The sequence below is a fragment of the Acanthochromis polyacanthus genome, chromosome 12 (assembly GCF_021347895.1).
Source record: "Acanthochromis polyacanthus isolate Apoly-LR-REF ecotype Palm Island chromosome 12, KAUST_Apoly_ChrSc, whole genome shotgun sequence".
NCBI lineage: Eukaryota > Metazoa > Chordata > Actinopteri > Pomacentridae > Acanthochromis > Acanthochromis polyacanthus.
Genome location: NC_067124.1, coordinates 10,841,519 through 10,866,862, shown reverse-complemented (window position 1 = coordinate 10,866,862; position 25,344 = coordinate 10,841,519). Strand labels below are relative to the sequence as shown.

Here is a 25,344-nt window from a genome sequence, read left to right as displayed (position 1 = left end):
CGGATGCAATTTAACATCAGGCAGAACTGTTATACTGGTCCCATTAGATGCCATGGTTGCTGTGCCATCGGCATCAGTGGGATGTGCTGCAATTGAGGATCAGCATGCCTGGATATGAGCAGCTAACACTGAAATTTACTTTGTTTTTATGTTGTAAGTTAAAACTCTGATGTCACGAGATGTGGTTGTGCTGTAATTGCTCAGTGATGTCCCTGCAGCATCAACACGTATTACATGCTTTAAGATGTATTACTATAGCAATCTTTTGGTCAAGAAATAATTGTACTTAAAAAAAAAAAGTGCTGTCAGTTTTGGGTAAAATTAATATTTATATGCTGTCTGAGATTTAATTGCATACAACAATTGTAATCTTAAGAGAGTGTAAGGGCATCTGTTACGTTCTGTGGTGTGTGTGCAAGTAGAATTGTGTTTCTCTTCTGTTTTTCCCTGTTCCTAGGTTACACCAGGTGGGAGTGGCTAGGTGCACCTGTTGCTCCTTACGTCAGCTGGGATGGTTAAATTGGGAGGAAAGCCTCATCATCGGTGCCAGTGGGCCAGATCAGCTGCCAGAGTGTGGAGCTGGGGCCTATTTCACGAAACAGGTTTAACAAACTCTGAGTTTAATCCTCAACTCTGAGTTGATCTACTCTGAGACAGGAAACTGAGTTTTCGGTTTCACAACGGCTGATTTGAGTTGGTTTCAACTCGGAGTAGTTTCACTTGGAGTTAAACGCGTGCACCGCAACTCTGAAAAGACAGCATTAATAGAACCCCGATTTGACAAGTCACCACGGCAATGGGGAAGCGAAAAGCTGCATTTTTGAACTGGAAATTTTGAACGCGCTCATATGGCGAGTCTGAACACGTTTTTAGAAAGAAGTGCAACACCGCTGCAGCTGCAAAAGAGAGGGAGACGGCATGGAGAACATTGCTGCCTGGGTCAATGCGTAAGTTTAAATGTAATCGTAATAATACTACAGGGAAAACCTGTCTGAATGGTAGAATATTAAGTTATTTCATTTAGGTGAAATCCCACGGAGGGGAAGCGCACGTGGCAGCAGCTTAAGATGAAATATGAAAACATTGTTCAAACAGGTCAGACCTCGGCATTATTTCATGGAGGTCCTTCATGTTGATTATGTCTTACATTGTGAAGTAGCCTAAATATTAAGTGGCTGTTTGATTGTGCAGTTGTTTTATCCATACATAGCCTAAATGTCTGCATCCATATCATATTCTGTTAAATAATTAAGTCTATTTAAACTAATACAGACTTCTGCTCAGCCAACAGAAAGAAAGTAGATGCCTGTAAAATGGGTGGTATAAAAGGTCATGGATGCATATATATATATATATATATATATATACATATAATGTGTGTGTTTATAGGATTATTTAGTTCTCTTTTGTGTCTTTTTTTTTTTTTTTGTCTTTTGGCCCCTTCACACCACAGACCTTGTAACTGTAAGTAGGCAACACTCCAAAGATTTATCCAAATGGTAGTTTAAGTGTTGTCGGTCAGTATAGCCTTCCTTAACCCTTTCCTCAGGTTAATTCAGGACCAGCTCTCCGTTTAAAGGGTTAGATTCTATCTGCCTATTAGTATTCCACCTAACAGGTTTCAGCAGAATAATTAAGCTGGTGTCGAGGAATACTCACCTAGGTCCTAACTGTCTTCTTCCAAACGTCTTACCCCTCTTACTTCAATAAATACTCTCTTACTAAACAGCCCTCCTAAGTAGTAGAATTGATTTACTGATCACGTTTGTTAACGACAGCTTTCCTCTTAAAACTGTGGCACTTGCTGATATTCCTAGGTTCGTTTTAGAGGTTTGGAAAACTAACCTCAGGGGTAATGTTTAAATAACTAGTTGGATTAAAGTAACCTTTAAGAACCATTAGATTTAATGCACACAATCAACTTATCTTTTTACCACTATGCAGAATCAGTGGTTCATAATAATCTCATAAGACTTCTCTTTAAATGCAATATAGTGTTTTATTAAGCAATTATTAGCAGGGGCACAGCATTAATTCATGATTAAACAATTTAATTATTTCTGATTATTTCTAACTTAACTAAACTAAGCTGAGCGTACCTAAGAATCTTCTCTAATTAGTAAATTTAGGAGAGAGAGGACGGACAGCCAGGCCTTAGCTGCCACGCCCGGTCTTGACCTGCGTCTAGTTGAACTCCTCCGTGGACCAGCAGACTTGGTACGAAGTCTTCTTTGTGGATGGAGGGTGTTCTTCATAGGCAGGGGGAGTGGAGAGGTCCCAAAAGCCAATCGTTGGTCTGGCAGCTATCTTTAGTAGCAGCTGGAACACAAGTGCGGGCGTCTCAGCTGTCTTCTCAGTCGGATGGTGGTGGTGGAAAGCCCCCGTCTCATCAGGCTGTGGTGGGTCACTGGGTCCTCCAGCCCCTGGAGTGGAGCAGCCCTCTACTGCTGCCTCCTGTGCCTCTCTGGATGCCATGGGTGCTTGCCTCTCTTCATCTCTTTGGATAACTGCAGACCTCTCAGGACTCTCCGTCTGGCAGAGTGTGGTCTTCTTCTTTTGAACAAAGTTAGAACAACTTTGCTTCCAACGACGTCCTCAAAGAACTCTGCAGCCGAAGTCCTGCGTTGTCTTCACGTCTCTAAGGCAAAAAGGTCCGGTGAAGATTCTTCAGAACTTTGGCAATGCTCCCCAGCAGCTCCGGCGAGCAGCATCTCTTGCAGCTCTGGTGAGCAGCATCTCTCCCCTCCGGGGGAGAACTCCGAATTCAGTGTCATCCTCTAATACACACATCTCTGGCTAGGTACGCCCCTGACACCGTCTAACTCATGCAATCAACTTATCACATACATCAGTAATACAGAAGTCATGGTTTTACAGCAAATACACAGCATCCACCTTCCGTTGTTAACACACACACACACACATTGCTTGAGACATGTTGCCAAGACCATATTTGGCCACAGAACTTCCTCAATGTCCTCCTTTCTGCAGTGTCATGGTGACTTCTTTTTGCCCTACACACAGAGCTTAAACAGGGATTACTTTAGTTATCATTCACATTAAGCTGCACTGAATCTCTTTCCAAATCAAAATCATTCCACTTAGTTTAAACAAAATAAATCATCTTAAATCATTCTCTTCTATAGCAATAATCATTTCAGAATATATATCAGCCTATTAAAATCATTCTTGCATAAGCATAATCATGTGGTTAACTTATAATGTTTCTCATTTTAACTTTTCATTGGTTTGCTTAAAGCTTTTATTTAGGTGGTGGTTGCTCCTGGGATCTCAAATAACTAGGCCCCACTTGACACCCTCTCCTTGAGATCACAGGTAGCTAACACCAGGTCATTTTAAAAGATATTCATCATCCTCTGGAGCAGACAGGTTAACCACATCACCCAGCTGCGTCCGTGCATCGTCTTCAGTGGTGACGGTCACTTCCCCCACGATCTGCAACAGTTCAGATGTGTCCTCACAGCCGCCGTTGACTTGCATCTTTTCATCATCTGACAGGATTCTGTTTTCAGCATCATCCAGTTTCTTCAGGGCTCTGCCTGCCCAGAGCCTCGTTGTATTTCTCTGCATAGTAACCACCCCTTTAACGTTGGCTACTCCGACGAAGGGTGGTAAGCCTTGTGTGCTCGTAGCCATGGTTTCTGGTTACTGGTTTTCTTTAATCTGGAACTGGCTCAAGCTGCTCCACTTCTTCCACGTACTTCTCTGGGACAATTTTCCTTTTAGGGGTTTGGTCCCATTCCTCGATCCCGACAGCAATTCTTCTCTTCTGGATGAAACGATCTACCTCGTCGTTTCCCAATCAATGAGCCCCCTAATCTCGTCAGGGCTCTCTGGTGCTTCAATTACTCATTTCCTTAGTGACAGCTGCCATCCTCTACAGCCGCTTCTCTGCCTCTGCAGCCGGGGTGCCTGCAGCTGGTGTGGCCAACTCTATTTTTGGCCTTACTTCCTCATCTGCGTCTGAGCTCTCACCCTGCGATGCAGCATGTCCTGTAACTCTCATTTCCTCATCTGTGTCTCTTGCAGACAGTTGCTCCATCCCTCTCCTACCAGTACAATCTGGTTCTGGTACACCGGACTGGAACCTGGGTGAAGCTTCTGCAAAGCGGACTCTCTTACCACTTCACTGATCGTTGTTTCCCCGGGCACTGGGGTTTTGGAGGATGAATCTTCTTCCTCTGGTTCATCGGAGCCTCCGACTTTCGCGTCTTCTTGGACTGGCTCTTTTTCTTTGGCAGGGACGAGTACATCTTTTTCTGTTTGGCTCGCGGCCATCGTCTTTGTCGTCTCGAGTTGTCTGCTTCCTCAAAACCTCTCGTAGGACCGTTGAGCAGGGATGAGTGCAGACTCTGTCTGGCTGCTCCGGGGTGCCTCTTTTCTGGGGTGCACTGGCCCAAGGTCACTGCGGCTTCTTCTAGCCTGCGGTTCTCACTGTACCTCCCGTCAGGCGTGATGATCCCGAGTCTCTCGTCGGCTGATCACCCGAGCTGTGGATCCTCGGTCAGAAGGTCTCGTCCTTCTCCTTCCCCAATCTCCGCAGCTGTGGACCCTCGGTCAGAAGAGATTCGCCCTCTCTTCCCCAGTTTCCACTGAAAGGCTCTGGCGGTTGATTCTAGGTGTCGGTGCCGGACCCTCAGAATCTTCTTTGGACACTTCTCTCTTAGTCGTGCCCACCCAGGGACGCCATGTCGGTCAGTATAGCCTTCTTTAACCCTTGCCTCAGGTTAAATCTGGACCAGCTCTCTGTTTAAAGGGTTGGATTCTATCTGCCTATTAGTATTCCACCTAACAGGTTTCAGCAGAATAATTAAGCTGGTGTCGAGGAATACTCGCCTAGGTCCTAACTGTCTTCTTCCAAACGTCTTACCCCTCTTACTTGGCTTGTGTCTTCCTTTGCACAGCTGACTCCCTCTTGGACGTCCCTTCGTTCTGCCTCTAGTCATGCTGCTATAGGCCTAGGCTGCTGGGGGACTTTTCTTGACGCACTGAGCCCTTCTCTATCTACCTTTACATTTAATATGTATACCGTTATTGCAGTACATTCACTCTGTTTCCCCCTGTGCTATTTCTCCGAGTGTCCCTGGTCCCAGAGCTGGATGCTTCAGATCTGCGGTTGATGTTCCACCAGCTGGTCCAGTCTCCATCATGTCCACTGTGGGATGCTGCTGCTGACCTTCCTCCAGCCCTCTGCTTCCAACTCCTTTTCCACCAGTCAACTCTGCATTGCCTTCACTATACTGTTATGCTAACTTACATACTGTTTGAATTTTACTGCTAGTTATATATGGAGTATGTTTAATGTCAGAGCCGTACATCATAAGAGTAAATTATGAGTCAGTTTTCAATGTTAGCTTATACTTTGTCTGTGTCACATATCCTGTCATGCATGTATCCAAATGTGTGTTGTGTTTTCCTTGCTTTCCCACCCCTCCCTCTTCTCCCATCCTTCCCCCTTGCCCTCTTCTGTCCTTCTCAACCCGCCCGGCCAGCAGGCAGATGGGTCCCCCCTATATAGAGCCGGGTTCTGCTCGAGGTTTCTTCCCTGTTAAAAGGGTGTTTTTTCCTTGCCACTGTCGCCTTTGGGCTTGCTCTGGGGTCAGGCATATGGGTTCTGTAAAGCGTCTTGAGACGATTTGACTGTAATTGACGCTATATAAATAAAATTGAATTGAATTGAATTACTCCAATAAATACTCTCTTACTAAGCAGCCCTCCTAAGTAGTAGAATTGATTTATTGACCACGTTTGTTAACGACAGCTTTCCTCTTAAAACTGTGGCACTTGCTGATATTCCTAGGTTCGTTTTAGAAGTTTGGAAAACTAACCTCAGGGGTAATGTTTAAATAACTAGTTGGATTAAAGTAATCTTTAAGAACCATTAGATTTAATGCACACAATCAACTTAACTTTGTACCACTATGCAGAATAGGTGAATCATAATCATTTCATTAGACAGTGTACTGAAACATATCACTGATCTAGGATGAAGTGGACAAAACTGTCTGCTGCCTTTACAGAGGGGGATCCAGAAAGGCATATAGAGGTATGTCACTGATAGTTCTCTTCCCAATCACATTTTGGGTAGAATATAGTGTGACATTTTGCCTACACTGAAGTATTGCACATTCTCATCCTTTTTAACAGAGCATGGCTGGACAGCAGCAGGATGGTTCAAGGTCCACTGCACAGACTGACACAGTGAGATGGATGTTCAGTAAACACCAGAGGTTCATTCTGTGGAATTCATGTGCAATTGTATAATTTAATGTCCTTTATGTATTCCCAGTTACCAGTAAAACGGATTTACAAACTGAATTTGCTGAGAAAAATCCAAAAACAGATTAGGAGGGCAGATCTGGAAATTGAAATAATGGAGCACAAGTTAGAGGTGGATGCATGGTCACAGGTGAATTATGTTAACTATTGGAACATGAACTGAACTATCTCTTTTATTTGTAGGAAATAAAGAAGACCAAATGAAATGTGTATCATGTCTTTATTTGCTGTGGTGGTGATGATGGTGACTTAAACTCTGAAGTGATTATGGCATTCGGTGTCTCTGACTGCTCTGCTGTCCTGGATAGCTGCAGGTGGATGGGGTCATCATCTGGGTCTTCAGTTTGTAGGGCAGGGTGTTGCTCTCCTCTAATAGTGGTAATATTATGAAGAACAACACATGCCACAGTCATATCACAGGCCTCTCAGGGGTCACCCTGAGGTGATGTAGGCGCGAGAAACAGGCTTTCAGCAGGCCTATGGTCATCTCCACCCGGGCTCTGGTCCTGCAGTGAGCCCGGTTGAAGTTCTGTTGGGGGCCTGGTTCAGGGTCAGGGTATGAGGTCATCAGCCTGGGTTGGCATGGTAACCCCTGTCACCCAGCAGAAGGCCATCAAACTCTCCTGTAATGTATAGTGGATACATCACAGCATATTAAAGGAGGGAGACAAGAGAATTATATTGTGGGGGTGGCATGGCTCAGTGGGTAGAGTGGCTGTCTTGTAACTGGAAGGTTGCCGGTTCGATCCTCGGCCCGTCGTGCTCATGTCGAGGTGTCCCTGAGCAAGACACCGAACCCCTAATTGCTCCTGATGGGTTGTGGTTAGCACCTTGTATGGCAGCTCCCGCCATCAGTGTGTGAATGTGTGTGTGAATGGGTAAATGTGACATATCATGTAAAGCGCTTTGGATAAAAGTGCTATATAAATACAACCATTTATATTGTGAAAATCTTTATGCTACTGACCACATTGCAGTCTGTTGCTCAGGTTGGACTGTCCATAAATCCTGGAGTCATGAACAGACCCAGGCCACGTGGCCTCTACATTACAAATGATGTATGCAGCATTACATATGATCTGGGCAGTGCAGAGAAGGACAGATGTTGAACTATGATGCAGTCTTTAACATTTAGAAACAGTAGTCAGTCTACCTGTAGCCTACCTGCACATTTATGCTGTGAATGGACTTCCTATTCATGATGTGAGGGAGCTGTGATGGGGATGTGTGTGCATCTATGCAGCCAATCACAGTGGGAAATCCTAAAAGAAATTAAAATGACTAATCCCAGTCTGAGGTTGCAGCACAATGTCATTAACAGAATAGGATTTAAAATGAATTTAACAGATCTCTACATCATTCACCTGCAATCCTGTGGAACTCCTCCTTGATGTTCTGACAGGTTTATGTCCAGGAAAACCACAATGATGAGTAAAGTCGTTTCAGGACCAGGAAAACTTTTCTGACTGTCCTGCATACAGTTGTGTTAAGTGCTCTGCATCTCCAACATCATATAAAAACTTTCATTTGCAAAGAACCGCAGTGCAACACACAATATCTGCTGGATGTGAGAGTGTGATTGCGGCTGGTAATGTAAATGTAAGGACAGATTAGGTTGTTTATGTAGATTATGGACTTGAAACGATTATGAAACGGTACCGCTCAAACAGATAATTGTCCTGAAATGTGAGAACATTTATGCTCGGTCTGATAATTCTACTGACGAATATTTAATTATCTGTGCAGTAATGCTGCTCCTTTATCCACTGGATCGTTAATAAAAGCTGTTCTACGCCAAAACTCGCTCGCTTAATGACTGAATGAATGAGGAAATGAAACAGCCTGTGTGACTGAAAGAGGGCGGAGACAGAGAGAAACTCGAGGTTTTGCAAGATAAACCTGCTGGCGAGCAGGTTAGAGTCATAGTCTGTTACTGCGGTAACTGACCGAGAGTTTAAGTTACCCCCTTTGTGAAACAGGCTAGAGTTACCCCGATTCCCTGGTTAGAGTTGCCTCGCTTCGTGAAACGGAAAACTCTGAGTTTCCTCATTTCAGGGTTAACAAACTCAGAGTTTTCACTAAACCTGCTTCGTGACATAGGCCCCTGGTGTTGTTTTCTTGCGTTCTGTTTAAGAAGCCAAGGGTTACTTGTTGAGGGCTGCGTGTTGGGTGCCCAGTGTTGGATTTGGTGAAACCCTGCTTGTGTGGAGTTCTGTTTTTTCCTTTGTGGCAAATAAATTCCTCCTGTTGAGGTTACACCCAAGTTTTCCCCTGCCTCTGTATATATTCATTCTTTCTACTTGTTACTCCCCTCACTCCCCAGTTTTCAGGGACGCAACAGCCTCAATAACTTAACAGGCACTCTGACATATCTGCCACTATGCAGCCTCACATACTGGTGTGGTTAGAGTAATATCCCTCCAACTAACAGCATTTCACAAAGGCATCTTTATTTTCCCGACAGACTGGCGACCTGTCCAGGGTGTCCCCTGCCTTCGCCCGAGTCAGCTGGGATGGGGCTCCAGCACCCCCCGCGACCCTAGTGAGGATAGAGTGGTGTTAGAGAATGGATGGATGGATCTTTATTTTCCAAGGGTGGTCTGCAGTCCAAGTGCAAACCAGGCTCAACTCTGGGCAGTGGTTCACTTGTTATCCAGTACAGTACAGGGAGGTATGGCGTGTGACATGGTGGTCGTGCATTGCTATTGTGTTTCAGCATAGCTGAATGCACCTCACAATTATAATGACCACAAGGTCAAATAAATGGTCTGGTGTTAAATCTGTGCAGAAATGATTAGAGGAACACAGAGACTCTCACAGACTGTGGAACAGAGTTATGATGGTGAAATAATTTACAGAGAGGTCAACATATTGCAAGTGACAGGCAGAACAATGGCGAACCTGTGGCTGCTGTTTAAGCCAGTGTGATTACGATTTAATTACCCCCATGCAGCAACCAGAAGTGCATATACACACAGAACCACACACGTTTGCTTGGCACTCACACAGACTACCAGTCTGGAGCCTGGTGGACTCCTGCTCTGACCTCATGCAGCCATGCAGGGGGCTGAGCGGAGCAGCGTGCCAGGCCTGGCCTCATGTCCAGACGGATGCCCGTTGAACACCCCCATACCAATAGAGCTGCTGCCAAAACCACACAAGGAGATAGTAAATGAGTGCAGATTGTTCTATTCAGCTTTCCTGCCCACCATAGCACAACACACACACACACACACACACACACAACACACACACACACACAACCACACACACACCACCACACACACACACACACACACACGTCTGGTTCTGCTATTCCGTGGGGACTTACCATTGACTCCCATTCATATCTAACCCTTACCCTAAACCCTAACTTAACCCAGAGCAAAACATGCCAACCTTAAGAAATGGTTTTTGCACTTTTACTTTTTTCAGTAACAACAACTGGCCAAGAAACACTGTTTCCCCCTGTGGGGACCTCATTTTTGTTCCCCACCGTGACAACGAGTCCCCACCGAGATAGCGTGGAGTCAGGTCAAAGTCCCCACCAAGAAGCAGAAACAGGTACACACATACACACACACACACACACACACACACACACACACACCACACACACACACACACACACACACACATACACACACACACACACCATGTGGTTTATTTATCTGAGTCATGCCCCACATATGAAACACAATGCAGGCCGGCAGGCAGCAATTAGGGGGCCGTTCATCAGTGAACAGGCAGTAAACTAGCTCTATAAATCTTCAAGCTAGTGTATTTCAGGAATTAACTAAAGTTCCCCAGTGGTAACTCAGGAATTTACAGGATGTTGCTGTTGTTGGTCATTTTGATCAGTAAGCACTCTTGAGAGGATTGCATTCAGCGGAACATCACAAAGAAATAGCTTCAGATCTCTTGCGCAGACAACTGGAACTTTGTATGTACTGTCAATACAGCTTTGCTTTAAACTCCGTGCTGAAGTTAAGATGTTAACATGGCTAGAATGGCAGTGCTAGCAGGCTGATAATTAGCAGGTAATACAATGTACACGCATTTAAGTATAGCAAACTGGAAGAAATTAGTGCAGCTAATGACTGTAATGAATTTAGCAGGTATTAGGTATAAAATGAGAGGATGGTTTAATGGACTGTTGGATTGATGATTCCAAAAGTTAGGAGAAGTCATTGCACTTCTTCCTAATACATCCAATAATTCTCCATTCATTTAACTCAAAACCACAATCGTCAACTACAAGCTGATAGTCGTTGGTTAGTAATGTTTTTAAACCTGCTGGTTGTGCTCCAGTCAAAGGATAAAGTCTTCTTACTTTATGCTCTGTAGAAACCATAAATATCTAAGCTAAATAATGCAACAATTCAACATTAGCTGTTGAGATTTGGACCACAACTTTGGCTGATCAACAGATCGCCAAACAATATTGCTGGACCTATCACTGTTAGCATGAGTTATAATCAACCAATTTGACCTTTGCTTTTACATGAATTTAAAAATTGATGCTAAATGCGTAAAATCATGCCATACGAAGCCTAATAGTCCACTTCACCCTTTGGTTGGCAAAAATACACAGCACTGTACTGATTCATCTCTCTATAGTGAATAAAGAATTGTGAGTAATACTTTTCTAAATCAATATCTAGCACGGAGTAATACAGCTTTCCAATTATATTTCCCTTAATTGGATCCAGAGGGCGACATTACATACAATCATTTCAGTGGATATCTCTTTTGACTGCAATTGTTTCAGACTCTTAACCGACAGATTAGTCATTACTTTCTAACAGTTAATCACTTAAACCAACCAACAGCCCAGAGCAGAGTGTGAACCAGAGCTCCACCGCAGGTCACACTCCCACGGGCAAAGGCTGTGAGCCATTCACACACAAATACACACGTGCGCACACACAGACACGCACACAATCAAGGCTGGGAACCACTGCCATGAGGTCAAGACCTCCCCTATAGCGAGTTGATTAAAAACGTTTCTACATCCCACACACTGCCCAATAAAATCTGCTGTGCTGAGGATGATGACTGTGTTGCGCTCGCTGGGAGCATCACTGCCTCTAGTCCTCCTGAAGAACCTGGTGGAGCGAGCGAGACTTCGGCACAACACCCTGCTGCAGCGACTCCACTTCCACCCTACTCGCCGTGCAAGGAGGGAGCAGTCAACCTGGGTCCTTATTAGGAGGACTGTTTGTACATGTGCACATGTAATGAATATTTCTTCCACAGCCATCCAAGTGGAGGCAAGGGTTGCTTCTGAAGCATGCTGCTGCATAATCTGGCCCTGATGAAGGTGGGTGGGGGATAAACATTCCTGGACAATGAAACCCTCCTTTACCCCCTGCTGTATTCATACTCACGTAAAATCTGCCTACCCAGAATGCAACACTTGGCTGCAAGTGAATAGCCCCCTTGGAACCAGCGCAGGGCCACTACAGAACAACAGAGCCCCGCTCATAGAAGCCACAAGTGTCAGCTATGGCTCAAATACAACCCTTTTGGGCCCTTACTGAGCACATTATATGCAATTCAACTGGTCTTAATATACTTTAATAAGACTGTTTTGATTAATTCTCCCTTGAAACCGGTAGTAACACAGCTACTAGGCAGTGGGCACATATAAAAATTGAATGAATGGAGCAGGGCTGCCAGAGAGTCAGGAGGGGGAAAATAGGAATCCTTGTGGATTTGTCCTCACCAGCTGGCTCCTGAGCCCAATATAATGGTTGTGCCCATGGCTCTCAGAGCACCCGTTAGAGGAAATGTTTGCTCAGTCTGTAATGTGTTTAAGGTGCGCAGTGAGATTCAGTTCAGGTCATAAAGCCCTTGCGAGTTATATCCTGAGTGGAAGGACAGAGCTGCTCTGCCTATATTTCCCTCTTGCGAACAGGGACAATGGCTTTGTGTTGTGTTTGAATCCCAATGTAGAAGAAAAGGGCAGGTATTCCAGATGAATGTGGGGTGTTAAAAGAAAAAAAAAATTCTTACAGCACCCTTAGGAAACACTACACTGGTTCAGTATAGAAATGACTGTTCCATGTAATGGATGGTGATAAAAAAAAAATCCCACGTCCCCAACTGCACCTGCTGTCATGAGGCCAGACTGAAACACTACCAGAGCCAATGACTTATAAATATCCCACATTTGTCACCCAGAAATCCAAAGTAAAACATACAGTATATGAACATACATGTCAAATACAGCATGGAGATATTACTGCAAGGTGAGCATTAGAACCATGAACACAGTCAAACTCCTGTCCTGCAGGTGAGGCTGCTGTAAGGTGACTACACCACTGAGATCATCGTCCTTGCAGCTTTACCAGTATGCTGCGAGTCCAGCTCTGAATCTTTTTACAATTTCCTATTTAAAATGTTTCTGTAGAAAAGTAAATGACTGTCACAGAAAATTAGCTTTATTGAAGCACATATTTATTTTAGGGATTAACTTGTTACCTAGCAACTCCAAGTGAAGCCAAATCCGGCATTTAGAGTTGGCTTTGGATTGCATTGTTGCAATTAGGAGCGAGTTCAGTAATAAACGTTACCCATTAATGCCACCATTTAGCGGGCTTGTACACACCCATGATGTCTAACATATGGCAAACTTGCCCAAAATATTAAGATCTACTTGTCCTTTGACACCAGTATATTCCTAGTCGTTGCTGTTTTGGCCCGTGCCAAGCACCAGGGCTAACCCATATGAAGATTAATGATTCCAGATTTCCCTCAGCTCGAAGGGCAAGCAAAGGCTCATTATACAGTTATTAAAAACAGCAAATTATTACAACTTTTATTATCCCGGGCAATCTTATTTGCCTCACCAATGTCATAACTTCCACTTCTGCCATCTGCATTGGAACGAATGTGTCACATGTGCCACAACTGCACACACAGTAGGCTACAGTATGGGAATGTAGAGCAGAGGTCCCTCTCTTCTTATCCTCTTACTGTCTTGTGAGGTACATACAGGGTGCACAATAGATGCACTCACGTGCCACACTAACCTGCTTTAAAAGCACAGATTGCTATCACTGATCTATACAGTCTCAAGCCCACTGGGTCATTTCCTGTTAGTGGTTTCACTTGTTGTGCCTTTGAAGCAGGCTTTAATAATAGGACCCAACAGAAGTAATGAAAATGCTCTCTGTCAGATTAAAAGGAAGCTTCAGTCTCAGCCACCTAACCGCATTCGGCACAAACATTAAAACACACACACACACACACACACACACACACACACACACACACACACACACACACACACACACACACACACACACACACTTTACAGAAGTGGTTTATACAGGGAGGACCATTCCTTCTGATGTGTGAATGACTGTTAACCCTCCTAACAACACTGAGAATGCCATCAGTGTCCTGTTTCTCACAGTCGCAGAGGAAAAAACAAGTGGACTTATGTCAAAGGGGAAAGGTGAAGGGAAATAAAGAGAGCCATTTATCCAAAATGTGCGATGCGATTCTTTGCACTCTTTTCTTTTTCCATTGTAGATGCTGCAATGTGCGGTTTAGTGGTGGTCTTGTGCTTAATGAATCCACTTCAGTGCAGTTCCTCTCCGTAAGCCTTAAGGTTTAATCCCCAGTCTGGAGCAGTGATAGTCTGGCCCAGGGGATGACATCTGTGAATCGTTCATTAACTTGTAACCAGCAGCAGATGTCTTTAAAAACAACTTGCTACATCTACGCCTTATTTCATTCCCTGCAACAGTCATTTTTGCTTTGCTTCAATTGCTAGTGGAACCAACTGGCCATTTATTGACCTTGCTCATGCTACGTTAAAGACTTTTTGCAGAGCATGTGCAATTGTATGGCAATAATGTAGCTTAAAACAGAGGCCCAGAAGTGTTTTAATTTTTCTTTACCACAAAGTTGTCTATTTAAAAAAGCTTTTGAGGTGTTTTACCTGTTTATATTACTTTTCCATGCATTTTTATTATCTCATTTTATTGTTTTTCCTCTGAATAAAAACAGGCCAATAATAAATCATTGACCTATTTTTCCCACCTAACATTTAAACTTAAAAGGTGATGGATTGTCTATGCTGTCTGCACAACTTATTTTCCCTGTACCCGTGTGGCCAAAAACCCCTAAAATTAGCTAACGCAATGTACCATTAGAACACAAGAGTGATGGTTGCTGGAAATGTTCCTCTGTACCCCTATGGAGATATTCCATTAAAAATCAGTCGTTGCCAGCTAGAATAATCATTTACCACATCAACAGTGTCTACTGTATTTCTGATTCATTTAATGTTATCTTCATTGAAAAAAAAGTTTTTCTTTCAAAAATAAGGACATTTCTAAGTGATCCCAAACTTTTGAATGGTAATATTAAGTAATTATTCTCTTCTACTTTTTTTCATTGCATTTATTAATTTCAGGCTCACGACCATTTTTTTGGTTTGGAGCACAAACATTTACGTAACAAAACAAAACAAAACATGGCAAAGTATATTACTTTAACAGAGTTAGGACATTTTTCAAAAGGCGCCGAGCCTACAGATAATATTTGTATTTTCGTTCTGCATTAGATATATAAATTTAAACATAGAAGGATGCCTTACATAGAAATTAGGTAGGTATTGTGTCCTGTAACGCACAACATCAGGGTTCCCACATTCAAACAGTAAATGAAATTCATCTCCAGATTGTCTTTGATCGCAAAGGTTACACAAACGAAGTTTTTTATCTATTCCTTTGTAACGTCCAACAATTTTTTGAAGTCTGTTGTTACTCATTCTTAATTTGCAAATGGCTTGCCTGTAGTGTCCATTCTCACACAGTAGATATTTCTCCAACTTAAACACTGTTTTGAAAGACACATACACATCACAGATCACACATCATCTATTGCTTTTTTCGCATGTGCTTTATTAAATGGCTCTCCTATCATGCTGAAAACTGTGTAATACAAACTGATTAATACTAGCTAATATCATGGTTCCTCCACTGACAAATGATGAGAGGATAATCACACAACTCCCATCCTCCAATCCCTCCACTGGCTCCCCATGAACCTTCTTTTATTTAAACTTCTTTTATTTGTTTTTAAATGCCTTCATGGTTTGGCACCCCTACACCTGTGTGATCTGCTGGTTCCCCACAACCCATCTCGCTCACTGAGGTTGGCAGATCAAGCTTTACTGGTGGTGCCAAAGACCAAAAAGAAGCTGAGGGGTGATTGTGCTATTTCTGTGCCTGCTCCTAAACTGTGGAATGAGCAACCACTAAATATCAGACTGGCTGATTATCTCCCTACTTTTTAATCTCTTTTAACTTGGCATATGGCTTAGCTTAGAGCTCACTTTTATTGTACAACCTGTGTTTTATGTCATATTTTATATTCACACAATTTATTTGTATTTTTATTTATTTATTTATTTATTTTTGTTTTAATGTGTACAGCACTTTGGTTGACAGTTTTGTTTTTAAAGTGCTTTAGAAATAAAGTTGGATTGGACTGAATTGGATTGGACAACTGTGTCAAGACAATGTGAATGCAGATTGAATTCCCCGGTGAATGATGATGAAGTGTAAACTAAGTCCCAAATCAAGGCCAGAGTCTATGACTTGACCATGTTCAAATCTCTAAAAAGCTTCTTTAAAGATCTTCAAAAATCACCAAGAGAAGTCACCATTTAAGGGCAGCAGTACTTATTTGTTGACAAAATTCCAGGAGTTAACCTTGCCAGCAAGTTGATTTCTCGCGATATTTGTGAGTTCACAAATCTCTCAAGAAACCATCTTGCTCTGCTCCCGCCTTCACTTTTCGTACAGCACCAAATTGGTTCGCGGCCAATCACACAGCAGTATTCGTGTGTGGGGCGGGATAATGGGCGGGATAGCCGGGTGTGACGACAACACCAAGCACCAGTAGATCAAAACAAACACGGCAACAGAGGACAACGATCGTGTAGATGCTGCTATTAAATCAGTTTTAGCTGAATCTCCTATCACTTCTTTGAAGGAAGAACAACGAGAGGCGCTTTGCTCATTTCTGGATGGTAAAGATGTTTGTGCTTTTTTACCTACGGGTTTTGGTAAGAGTTTAATCTACCAATTGGCTCCGCTCGTTGTGAAGAAGGCGGGGCATACTGTTGCATTGTCCAATCCGTGCCTCTTTCCTCCGAACAGATTTACATGGAGCGGTCCCAGATTGATATTGTGGAGTATTATCAAGTACTACACAATTATTAATCTGGCTATTGCCAGGTTATCCAGGAGTAGGTCTTAGTGGTGATAACACCCCAAGAACAAACTGAAGATACTGAGCTGTGCATGATCTTTTATGCTGAGTGTTGGTCATTTTTCCATGCCTATAGGGTGTATAGTGGGAGTGACAGTATGACATCATAATACTTTTCTCAATCTATTGGTCATATCATGATGTCAGGTTATCATATTTTACCCCTAGATCACTTTACATGAGGATTAAGTTACCATTAGGTCATGTTTTACAGAGAACACGTCCAGACATGTTCAACCTTTTTGCTCCACATCTTACCCTCATTATTTTGTGACAGATTTCATGCATATTACACCATTAGGTATTGCTATGTTTGTAGTATATTTTACAAGTTAGAATACCTTAAGTTTACATCATTAAGTTTTGAGTACTCCATACATCATTTTCTAAAAAGCATGTATTGTCATATCAAAATTACAGGTTTTACTTTGATTTTCCAGCATCCTCGACAGACACATAATTATTTCATCTTTTACTTTTAGCATATCGTACCTCAAAAATATTACACTACAATGACCGTCCTGACCATTAAGCCAGTCAGTCTGCCAACTATAGCTCTCTTCAAGGCCTAATATCTATTTAATTATGCAGTTATCTTCAAAAGGACAACCAGCATACTGATCAGAATGAGTGAATTTAGCTAGTAACGTCACAGTGACTTGTGAATTTAAAATATTGACTTAATTTAGGGAAGAAGTTGATGGTTTATGAATGTGACTCAGTTAAGAGATGGCTTTTTGGTGCCACCAGCTTCTCTCTGTGATATTGCATATTTAGGATCTTTAGAATTTGCTTCAGTTTTAAGGTAGTTGAAATGTTGTACAGTATTTTAAAATGTAATATTATGTGTAACGGCTGATGTAGCTTACTGAGAAAAGTAAGCTTTCGTCATGTGATTTGTGATAATTATGCTGCATTCCATTATACATATTTTTTTTTTCAGATTTTACTTTCACTACATTTTGTCAGTTTTGTGGCTTAGAAGCACAAATGTCACTCAGTGGAAGTGCTAAGCTGTGAAAAGAAATAGAATCTGCTGTGCCACTTTGAACACCTGTGAAAGATGCTCAGGCTCTTACAACTGCGTATTCAGCCTGGAGATGGACATGGAGCACATAAAGAGTTGAATTTTTTCAACACTGACTGCCTCCCAATGGAAATATTATGTGTAATTTCAGGGAGGGGGGTTAACCAGAGCGGGAAAAACTGTGGTCTGGTTCTCCCAAGATGATATATATGTGACACAGTGTGACTCATCTGCTACTGTGCATCCATAAGTTGTCTGGACGATTTGGGTTTTTTTCCCTCTTTTGGGACAGTGATTATACATCTTGGGGCTAAATTAGTCGTGACTTGAATTAAAATATTTTGTTCTTGACTGTGTACCAGATAAGTTTAGCATAGAGATGACTTTTATATGTGTTTGTTTGATGCTTTGGAGCTCATAAAAGCGATTGTGATGTGCACTACATCAGGAGGTGATCGATTGTGTGATGCGTGATGAAAGACAAGTGCCACAGCCAAATATAAGTTTTTTTTCGGGATGCATGAGGCACCAAGTTGGACTGGTTGTGTAGCATTCATGAGGATACGTCATAGTGAATTACAAACCCTTAACGGTGCTGTCATGCTGTTAATGTCCAATTGACCATATCCAATCCTTTGGCTGGAGGTAGCACTTGTGTCATGCACTGCGACATAATGTATTTCACAAATGTTTTTGAAATCACACAAACGAACTGACAAGTGAGACAAGGAAACGATGGTTTCAGAGTTTAGCCACATATATTATAGCCAAAGACAATAATGAAAGGCTTCATCATACAGTCACATGAAATGTATTTTAATAAAACACAATGTACACATATGCAGTCCTATGACCATACATTTGCTGGATTCTAATCAATAAACCTAGAATATTTCAAAGCATAGTTTCATTAGTCTTGTTTTTCTTCCTCTTTAAAACATCAAAATCAGTAGATGAGGTCAAATGAATGTAATACAACACTTGCGTGACAGACAAAAACCTTCTCCACGTGTTAAAGATATGCACTGCTATAAGGAACTCAAAGAATATTTCAACATATAAGATTAACAGTATGAGGCAAAAATTTTCACTGAACCAAAAAAAGTACAAAAAAGAATTAATAAATAAATCAAATATATACCATATAAATGAAATAGCTATGTGGTGACTATGTTTATTATTTGTTTTTAATTATTTCAATCTGTAGCGTGTATTACAACCTTTTTTCATCTCTAAAACATTTAGAATGGTGAACGAGTCAATACTGAAAATACAGTAATAAGCTTTCATAATTAGATCAACTATGTACACGAGTTTGTTGCCATGCTAGTCGAACGACTAAATTTATTCTTTTTTAAATCCACACTATACAGTTAGAGCATAAAGCGGTCTGAACATAGACAGTTTGTGCTGAGAATAAAATACTTTGCAACTATGCATGGTAATTTCTTTATTATTACTCTCAAAAATGTACATAACATAAAGGCCACACATGGGAACACTCTGTCTCCATTTAGAGGGAAGGTGAGGGTAGCTTTGACATAAATATAGGAACAAAAAACAGTCTCTCTCAGTTCAAGATGCCATTTTCTTGTCCATCAGCATCATTTGCGTCAGCCGAACCTCTTTTTCCTCTTCACCCTCCAGCATAATTTCATCCTTCCCCGAGCAGTTTTGCTTGCCAACTCTCTCACTACTTCACCTATCCACCACTCTCTTTCCAGCTCTCCCGCCTCCACCGTACCTCTGGTTGCCCCTCCGGCTTCCATCACCCTGGACGGTTAATGACGTTAAATGTGTTCAGTAATGTCAACTGTAAAGGTCCACGAGGCAAGGCAAGGGTTGGGAGAACAGAGTCACCTGGTTGGTCACTGCAGCAGGGGGAGAAGCAGCGGGAGGCAGAGGCATCAAGCATGTGTTCACTGTGTTGGTAAAGAAATCACACGTTCTGCGGCGTATATTTTTGGAGTGACGAATTTGTGAGTCGTGGCTGTGTGCCTGCGGGCAGGGCAGAAGTAGGGGGAGGGCTGAGAGGCAGGTGGGGAGGTGGCGGGGTTTGTGATAGTCGTCAGTCAGAATATGGGTGCAGCAGCGGCTAGCAGCTTTGCGTTGGTTCTTTGTTTGATGGGTAGTTTTCAGTCCTCACTGGCTGGAGCGCGCAGAGGCCAAGTGGTCGCTGTGCTGGTTCTGGGCCCGAAACCGCAGCCTCTGCTTGTTCTTCTTCTTTGGTTCTTTGGTTCGGTGCTTCCCTGAACCACCTGAGAATAAGAAAGAGAGAAACGGTTATCCCTTTTGATCATTACTGCCTTCAGTTGTGAGAGTCTCAGAGTAACAACAGTCTTGTGTGTCAGACAGCCTTGTGTCAAACTCCTGTACCACATATAGGTGAAAGCTGAATTCCCAGTCAAGTAAAGTGACCATTTGCCCTGGACACCCAAACCCTCAAGAAGCTAAAAAGGGCAACTTTACTGGTTTGGTTGCATGCACCATTAAAAGACATCGAAAACCAGAATTGCAAATGCACTGACACATGGTTCTTGCATTTTTACCCTATTTTGAGGCACCAAGTGTCCTAATTTTTAATTCCTCTTCTCTCTAGATAATTCTAGTTTCTGGAGCTCTGTTGCCCAAACCTCCTAGGTCTGAGGATAAGTAAGTGTTCAGGGGCTCAACATGTGCCACAACTCCAGGATGACTGAAGCTCTGCTTGTGATTAAGCAATAAATTCTCTGTGCTTTTTTGACAAACAAGTGCACCGCTGTGTTTGCCAACGCTTTACGGGGAGTCTGACTAGAAGCTCTGAGGTCACAATGAGGAAAAAGAAATCATAAAGTGGGGAATTATTTAGGCATTTTGTTTGGTTTTGCAGGGGAAAACTCCTTGCAGCTCTACACAGAGACAGTTGCATCTAATATCCACTTTGACCTGGCTCACTATATTGTTGGTAGCTATGCGGTGCTGTTCGAGGCGTATTTGCTTTTAGTGCACTATGACTAGAAGTACACCATGATGATGTGAAAGACTGTATTCACACTTGTATTTCATCATCTGGTCAGAATATGTCAGCTGATGATGTTAGCATACTGATGGGTGCAAAAGACCGATTTCAACAGAATAATGACTTGTCAGCTCTGCTTCTCTTGGACTGGCATAGAAAAGCACAAGTACAGCATGAACTCAGCCGCTTATTTTATGTTGGAGAAGTCAGGATATAAGCTTGTATTTCATTACACTGTCCAAATTTGAACTGAACTAGAAGCTTATTGAAAGAATCAGAGTGCTTTGGCTATTGATGGCTCATAGGGATTTAAGAAAGTTACCAATGTCTGACAAGTTATGCAACTTTGCTGATGAATAAGGCTGCATTACATAAAAAGTGAGTCTTACAACAGGGAACATCACATATCAGGTTTAAGCTTGCTCCAGCCCTCAGGACTGAGCCTCAGTTTTAAACAAATGTCTGTTCAGCCGAACACTTTTCACTGTCACTGCAATAGAAAAGGGAGATAAGTATGGGAAGTTGCATAACTCTCTTTCCAAGTTGGAAAGGTCCTCCAGCCCAAGGTTAATCCATCCCAGGTTTCACTGGGATGGGCTAAGCATGCTGGGAACTGACTTCCTGCTCTCATGGAAGCTTGTGTGTTGGAGGTTCTGCACCCATGGCTCTCTGTGTCAGAGAAAACTCTGGCTACCGAACCACAAGGCAACAATCTGGCTGCCAAGGCCACAAATAAGATAACGAGGTGTGTGTGCAAGATGTATGTGTGTGAGGGGGGAGTGAGTGTGAGGGAATTTAAGGGAAAAGAAAATCTAATGGGGGGAAAAGTGGAGTAAGGCTTGGATGATGAGACGCTATCTGGATCCTGATCTAGAACACAAAGAGGCAAGCCATGGTATGGTTCGCTGAGGGGGGAAGTACAGGAAAGCCTTACAGAAAAACAAGTCTCCAACACAGGGTCTCTCTCCCTCATTTTGGGTCTTATTACTGCACTTGTTTGAGCTTTTTCTCTCGCAAGAAATAGGTAACAGTGTGTAAAATGTGGCATTTTCTCTAATTGCCTTCTCATATGTGCTGGCATTGCGGTGGCCCTTAAACCACCCCTACAAAAGACCTATTTCCCATTCTCAGGGCTACACTGAGGTAGATTTGAAAATATTCACTCGTTCAAGCTGACATGCATGAGAAAGCAAGATATTGCTCTACTAATAGGGTCTCCCAATGAATAATACAGATGCATGCAAACATCAAACCATCTCAGAGCTATTTCCTGCAATTAATCTAATCTTGTTATTTTGAGTCACATTGCCAATCTGAGCCATGGCAGTAAAGTTTCTCGCACACAGCTCCCAGTTAAAATCACCCTTTGAAAACAACTTTCACATCTCTTCCATCAAGCTCTTGCTGCCTTCAAGCAAAAAATATTGGACTTTGTACACTTGCTTAGCTGATGCCACTTTAGATTTTTTGCATGACTAAAGTACAATAATGTTTGTTAAAGTAAAGCTGGAGCTCAAAGGCATTTGGCCTATAGGTTCATTTTCCAAATTGCGCTTTAAAGAGGTAATTTTCATTCAAAGCAGTGTTGCTAGGTGCCTGATAAACATGGCTTTCAGTGCAATCAACTCATGATGAATTACATTTGATGGCATTAAACTCCCTCTGTAACGGGCAAAACCCTCGTGGACCATTCCTTGGATGCAAAGCTGCTTTTAAACTGAAAAAGCCTGCATTTACAGCAATTGCTTGAAACACAAATAAATATGTGAGAGTGAGGTTAAAAAGTAGTTTTCCTGGCTAGTTCAGGACTAGGCAGGAGATCTGTAATCCAAAGAGTTTTACGTTCGTAACACACACACATACACATGTGCAGTAACAAATTCTGCAGCTGCACATGCAGCCTGAGCTACTGAAGTATAACAAACACACATATTTCACTGGTACAGTGATTAGTCATTTTACAGCGATACAACTTTGTGATTGAAGTGGGGCCAATCGTATAACTTCAACTTTTCATGCGATACTTTCATTTCCCCTCTTTTCATGCTTCTCTTTCTGCCTTCTTTTTCCTATAAGGTGCAAATGTATCAAGAAAAGGCCCTACTTGTCCACTCTATAAAGAGAACTGCAATAACTACGACACTTGTCAGAATCCAAAGAAGCTAACTTTTTGATGATATATTATTTAAAATATACATTACCCTTCAAAAGTTTGGGATCACTTAGAAAGTCCTTGTTTTTGAAAGAACTGCATTTTTTCCAAAGATGACAACATTAAATTAATCAGAAATCCAGTCTAGATGTTGTTAATGTGGTGAATGACTATTCTAGCTGGAAACGGCTGATTTTTAATGGAATATCTCCATAGGGGTACAGAGGAACATTTCCAGCAACCATCACTCCTGTGTTCTAATGCTACTTTGTCTTAGCTAATGGTATTGAAAGGGTAATTGATGATTAGAAAACCCTTGTGCAGTTTTGTTTGCATGAATAAAAGTATGAGTTTTCATGGAAAACATGAAATTGTCTGGGTGACCCTAAACTTTTGAATGATAGTGTATAATGTGTGGTTTTACTGAAAATGAAGTTTTAAATTTGCAATAACAAAACTGAGCTATAAACAAAAATTCAACGTCAGTTCAACCAACCAAACTTAAGCCTTGTTTTAACGACAACCACGCAACTATAGCTGTTGCCTAGCTAGCCTAGCGTGCGTTATTATGATATACTGCAACAATCTCTTGCTGTCTTCCTAATTTGACAGGTCTGATTTGCCACAACTATGACCAATCAAAGAAAAAGAAAGGTAATTTCACTGACAATGAAATAGGAAAATTAGAGATGCACAGTCACCACAGACCATGACGACTGTCAAGGATTACAACTTGATAACAAGACAAAGCAGTTGACTTGGAGAAAAATACAGGAGGGCGTAAATGATTGTTCCTGGGCAGCTTTTGTTCAGCAAGGCAAAGACAAGTCTTTGAAAATGTCAGTATACAACGATATAATTGCGATTAATTTGGACAGGATAAGTCTGCTTTTACTGGTTTGGTCAGTGCAGACAGTGGTTGTAAGAGAGTGATGTCTCTCCAGAGATGAATTCATACAAGCAATAAGATAACAGAAACAGATTGTAAAAAAATGTCTGTTTTTAAAACATATGTAACATAAAGGAATTCCACCTAGGTTTTATGCTGACATTTGTGCTATTCTAAATTTTAACGCCAATTATTTTAGTGTAAATGTGTATCAGTTGCAAATATCACTGTCACTGATCTCCTTGATTATGAATAATCAAAATATTTATCTGCACTAAAAAAAATCAGTCAACCCCTACTATTAACTGCACATGAACTTAAAGTTTATTTCCTTAAGCAAGTCAGTTACAATGAACAGAAAACACATTTTGTTAGGCTTTTAAAGGCAGAGTGCATTATCTGTATTTTAGGTAATATAATAAAAGTATTTTCTTTTGGAAAAAAAAATTAGTTTTCCAGTCATTCTGAAAACTTCAACCCTCTTTAGTTCAGTGCCTCTATTGTTACTGTCCTCTTACTCTGCAGGGCAGCTTCATTTCAATAACTTTTTGCTGCTCCTTGTTTTGCCTTGGGCTGCAGTAAGTTGATGACAGCTGTCAAGACAGAGTACAAGTAAAATCACCATTTGACACATGGGATACACAACACAGAAAGAAAAACTTATGTGGTTCTTTACAACAGAAACCAAATACACTCCAAAAGCTGATGCTTGCTTTCCAACCTTCACTTTTATACTGTAGCCACATAAATCAACACATTCTGTAGTGAAGTGATAGATTTACCCTGGCTGTGCTATCCAGAAAACATTACCCATTTAGACTTTTTTCCAATTCTGGAAGATTTCTGCTCTGTATTTAGCAAATATCCACAAGTTCAGACGTTTATGAGTTTCCCTGCAAAAAGGGTTTCTTCCTATCCTTTCCATATCAGCATTATCAGTATGTTTTCAGCCTCTGAACTAACTGATTACACTTCATAAACTCACCTCAACAGAAATTAGGACCATATTTCATAACCCAGTCTCAATGCTGACAGCTAGAGGGCAACCAATCCCAATATAAGCCCCTTCCCCCTGCATCTGATACAGTCCCAGTGAGATGGTCTCACATATCTACCCTATGAACTCCCATTTAGCCTTTGCTCAGGGCACTATGCATCTGAATAGTGAGCTTTCATCATCTCATATTTACGACCGACGTAATCACTTAAGCTGATTACCAGGGTTCACAGAGGAAACAATTTAATTTGCCTCAATTGCTTTCAAAACCAGGAACAAATTCATAAATCTTAGAGCATGTAAAAATAATTTTGTCTTGGCAGGCACAGCGGGTTTCAAATCATTTTCTCTTTGTTTTGCAGCTGGCACAGTGAGGATCAAATGGAGGAGTATGGCTTTTATCAGAAAATTATAATCCCTCTATAGTTTTTCTTTTTCTTTTCACTACAGCAAACCACAATTTCACCAACGTTTGGTTTCCCTTCCTAGATACAATCTTTCTCTGCCAGCTTGACATTTTGTGTTTGAGTTTTGAAATGAAAAGTTAATCAAACAAACAAACAAAAATCTCAAACGCAAATTAAAATGTTTTGTATATGTGAATCAGAAGCAGAGCGTGTGGTGGGATGGTTGTTTACCGCTGTCAAAAATGACCTTTGCGGAATTCCTTCATGTATCTGTGTAT

General features: G+C 41.8%; 1 protein-coding gene across 1 annotated transcript in view; it reads right to left on the bottom strand.

The window, feature by feature from the left end:
* Nucleotides 1-18,418: 18,418 nt before the first annotated feature.
* The window catches only part of rspo2 (R-spondin 2), a 92,739-nt gene continuing 85,813 nt past the window's right edge, over nt 18,419-25,344 (bottom strand). The window contains exon 6 of the mRNA XM_051957269.1: nt 18,419-19,881. Coding sequence (XP_051813229.1) covers nt 19,766-19,881 — 116 coding nt within the window. The 3' untranslated portion in view covers nt 18,419-19,765. The remainder of the gene's footprint in view (nt 19,882-25,344) is intronic.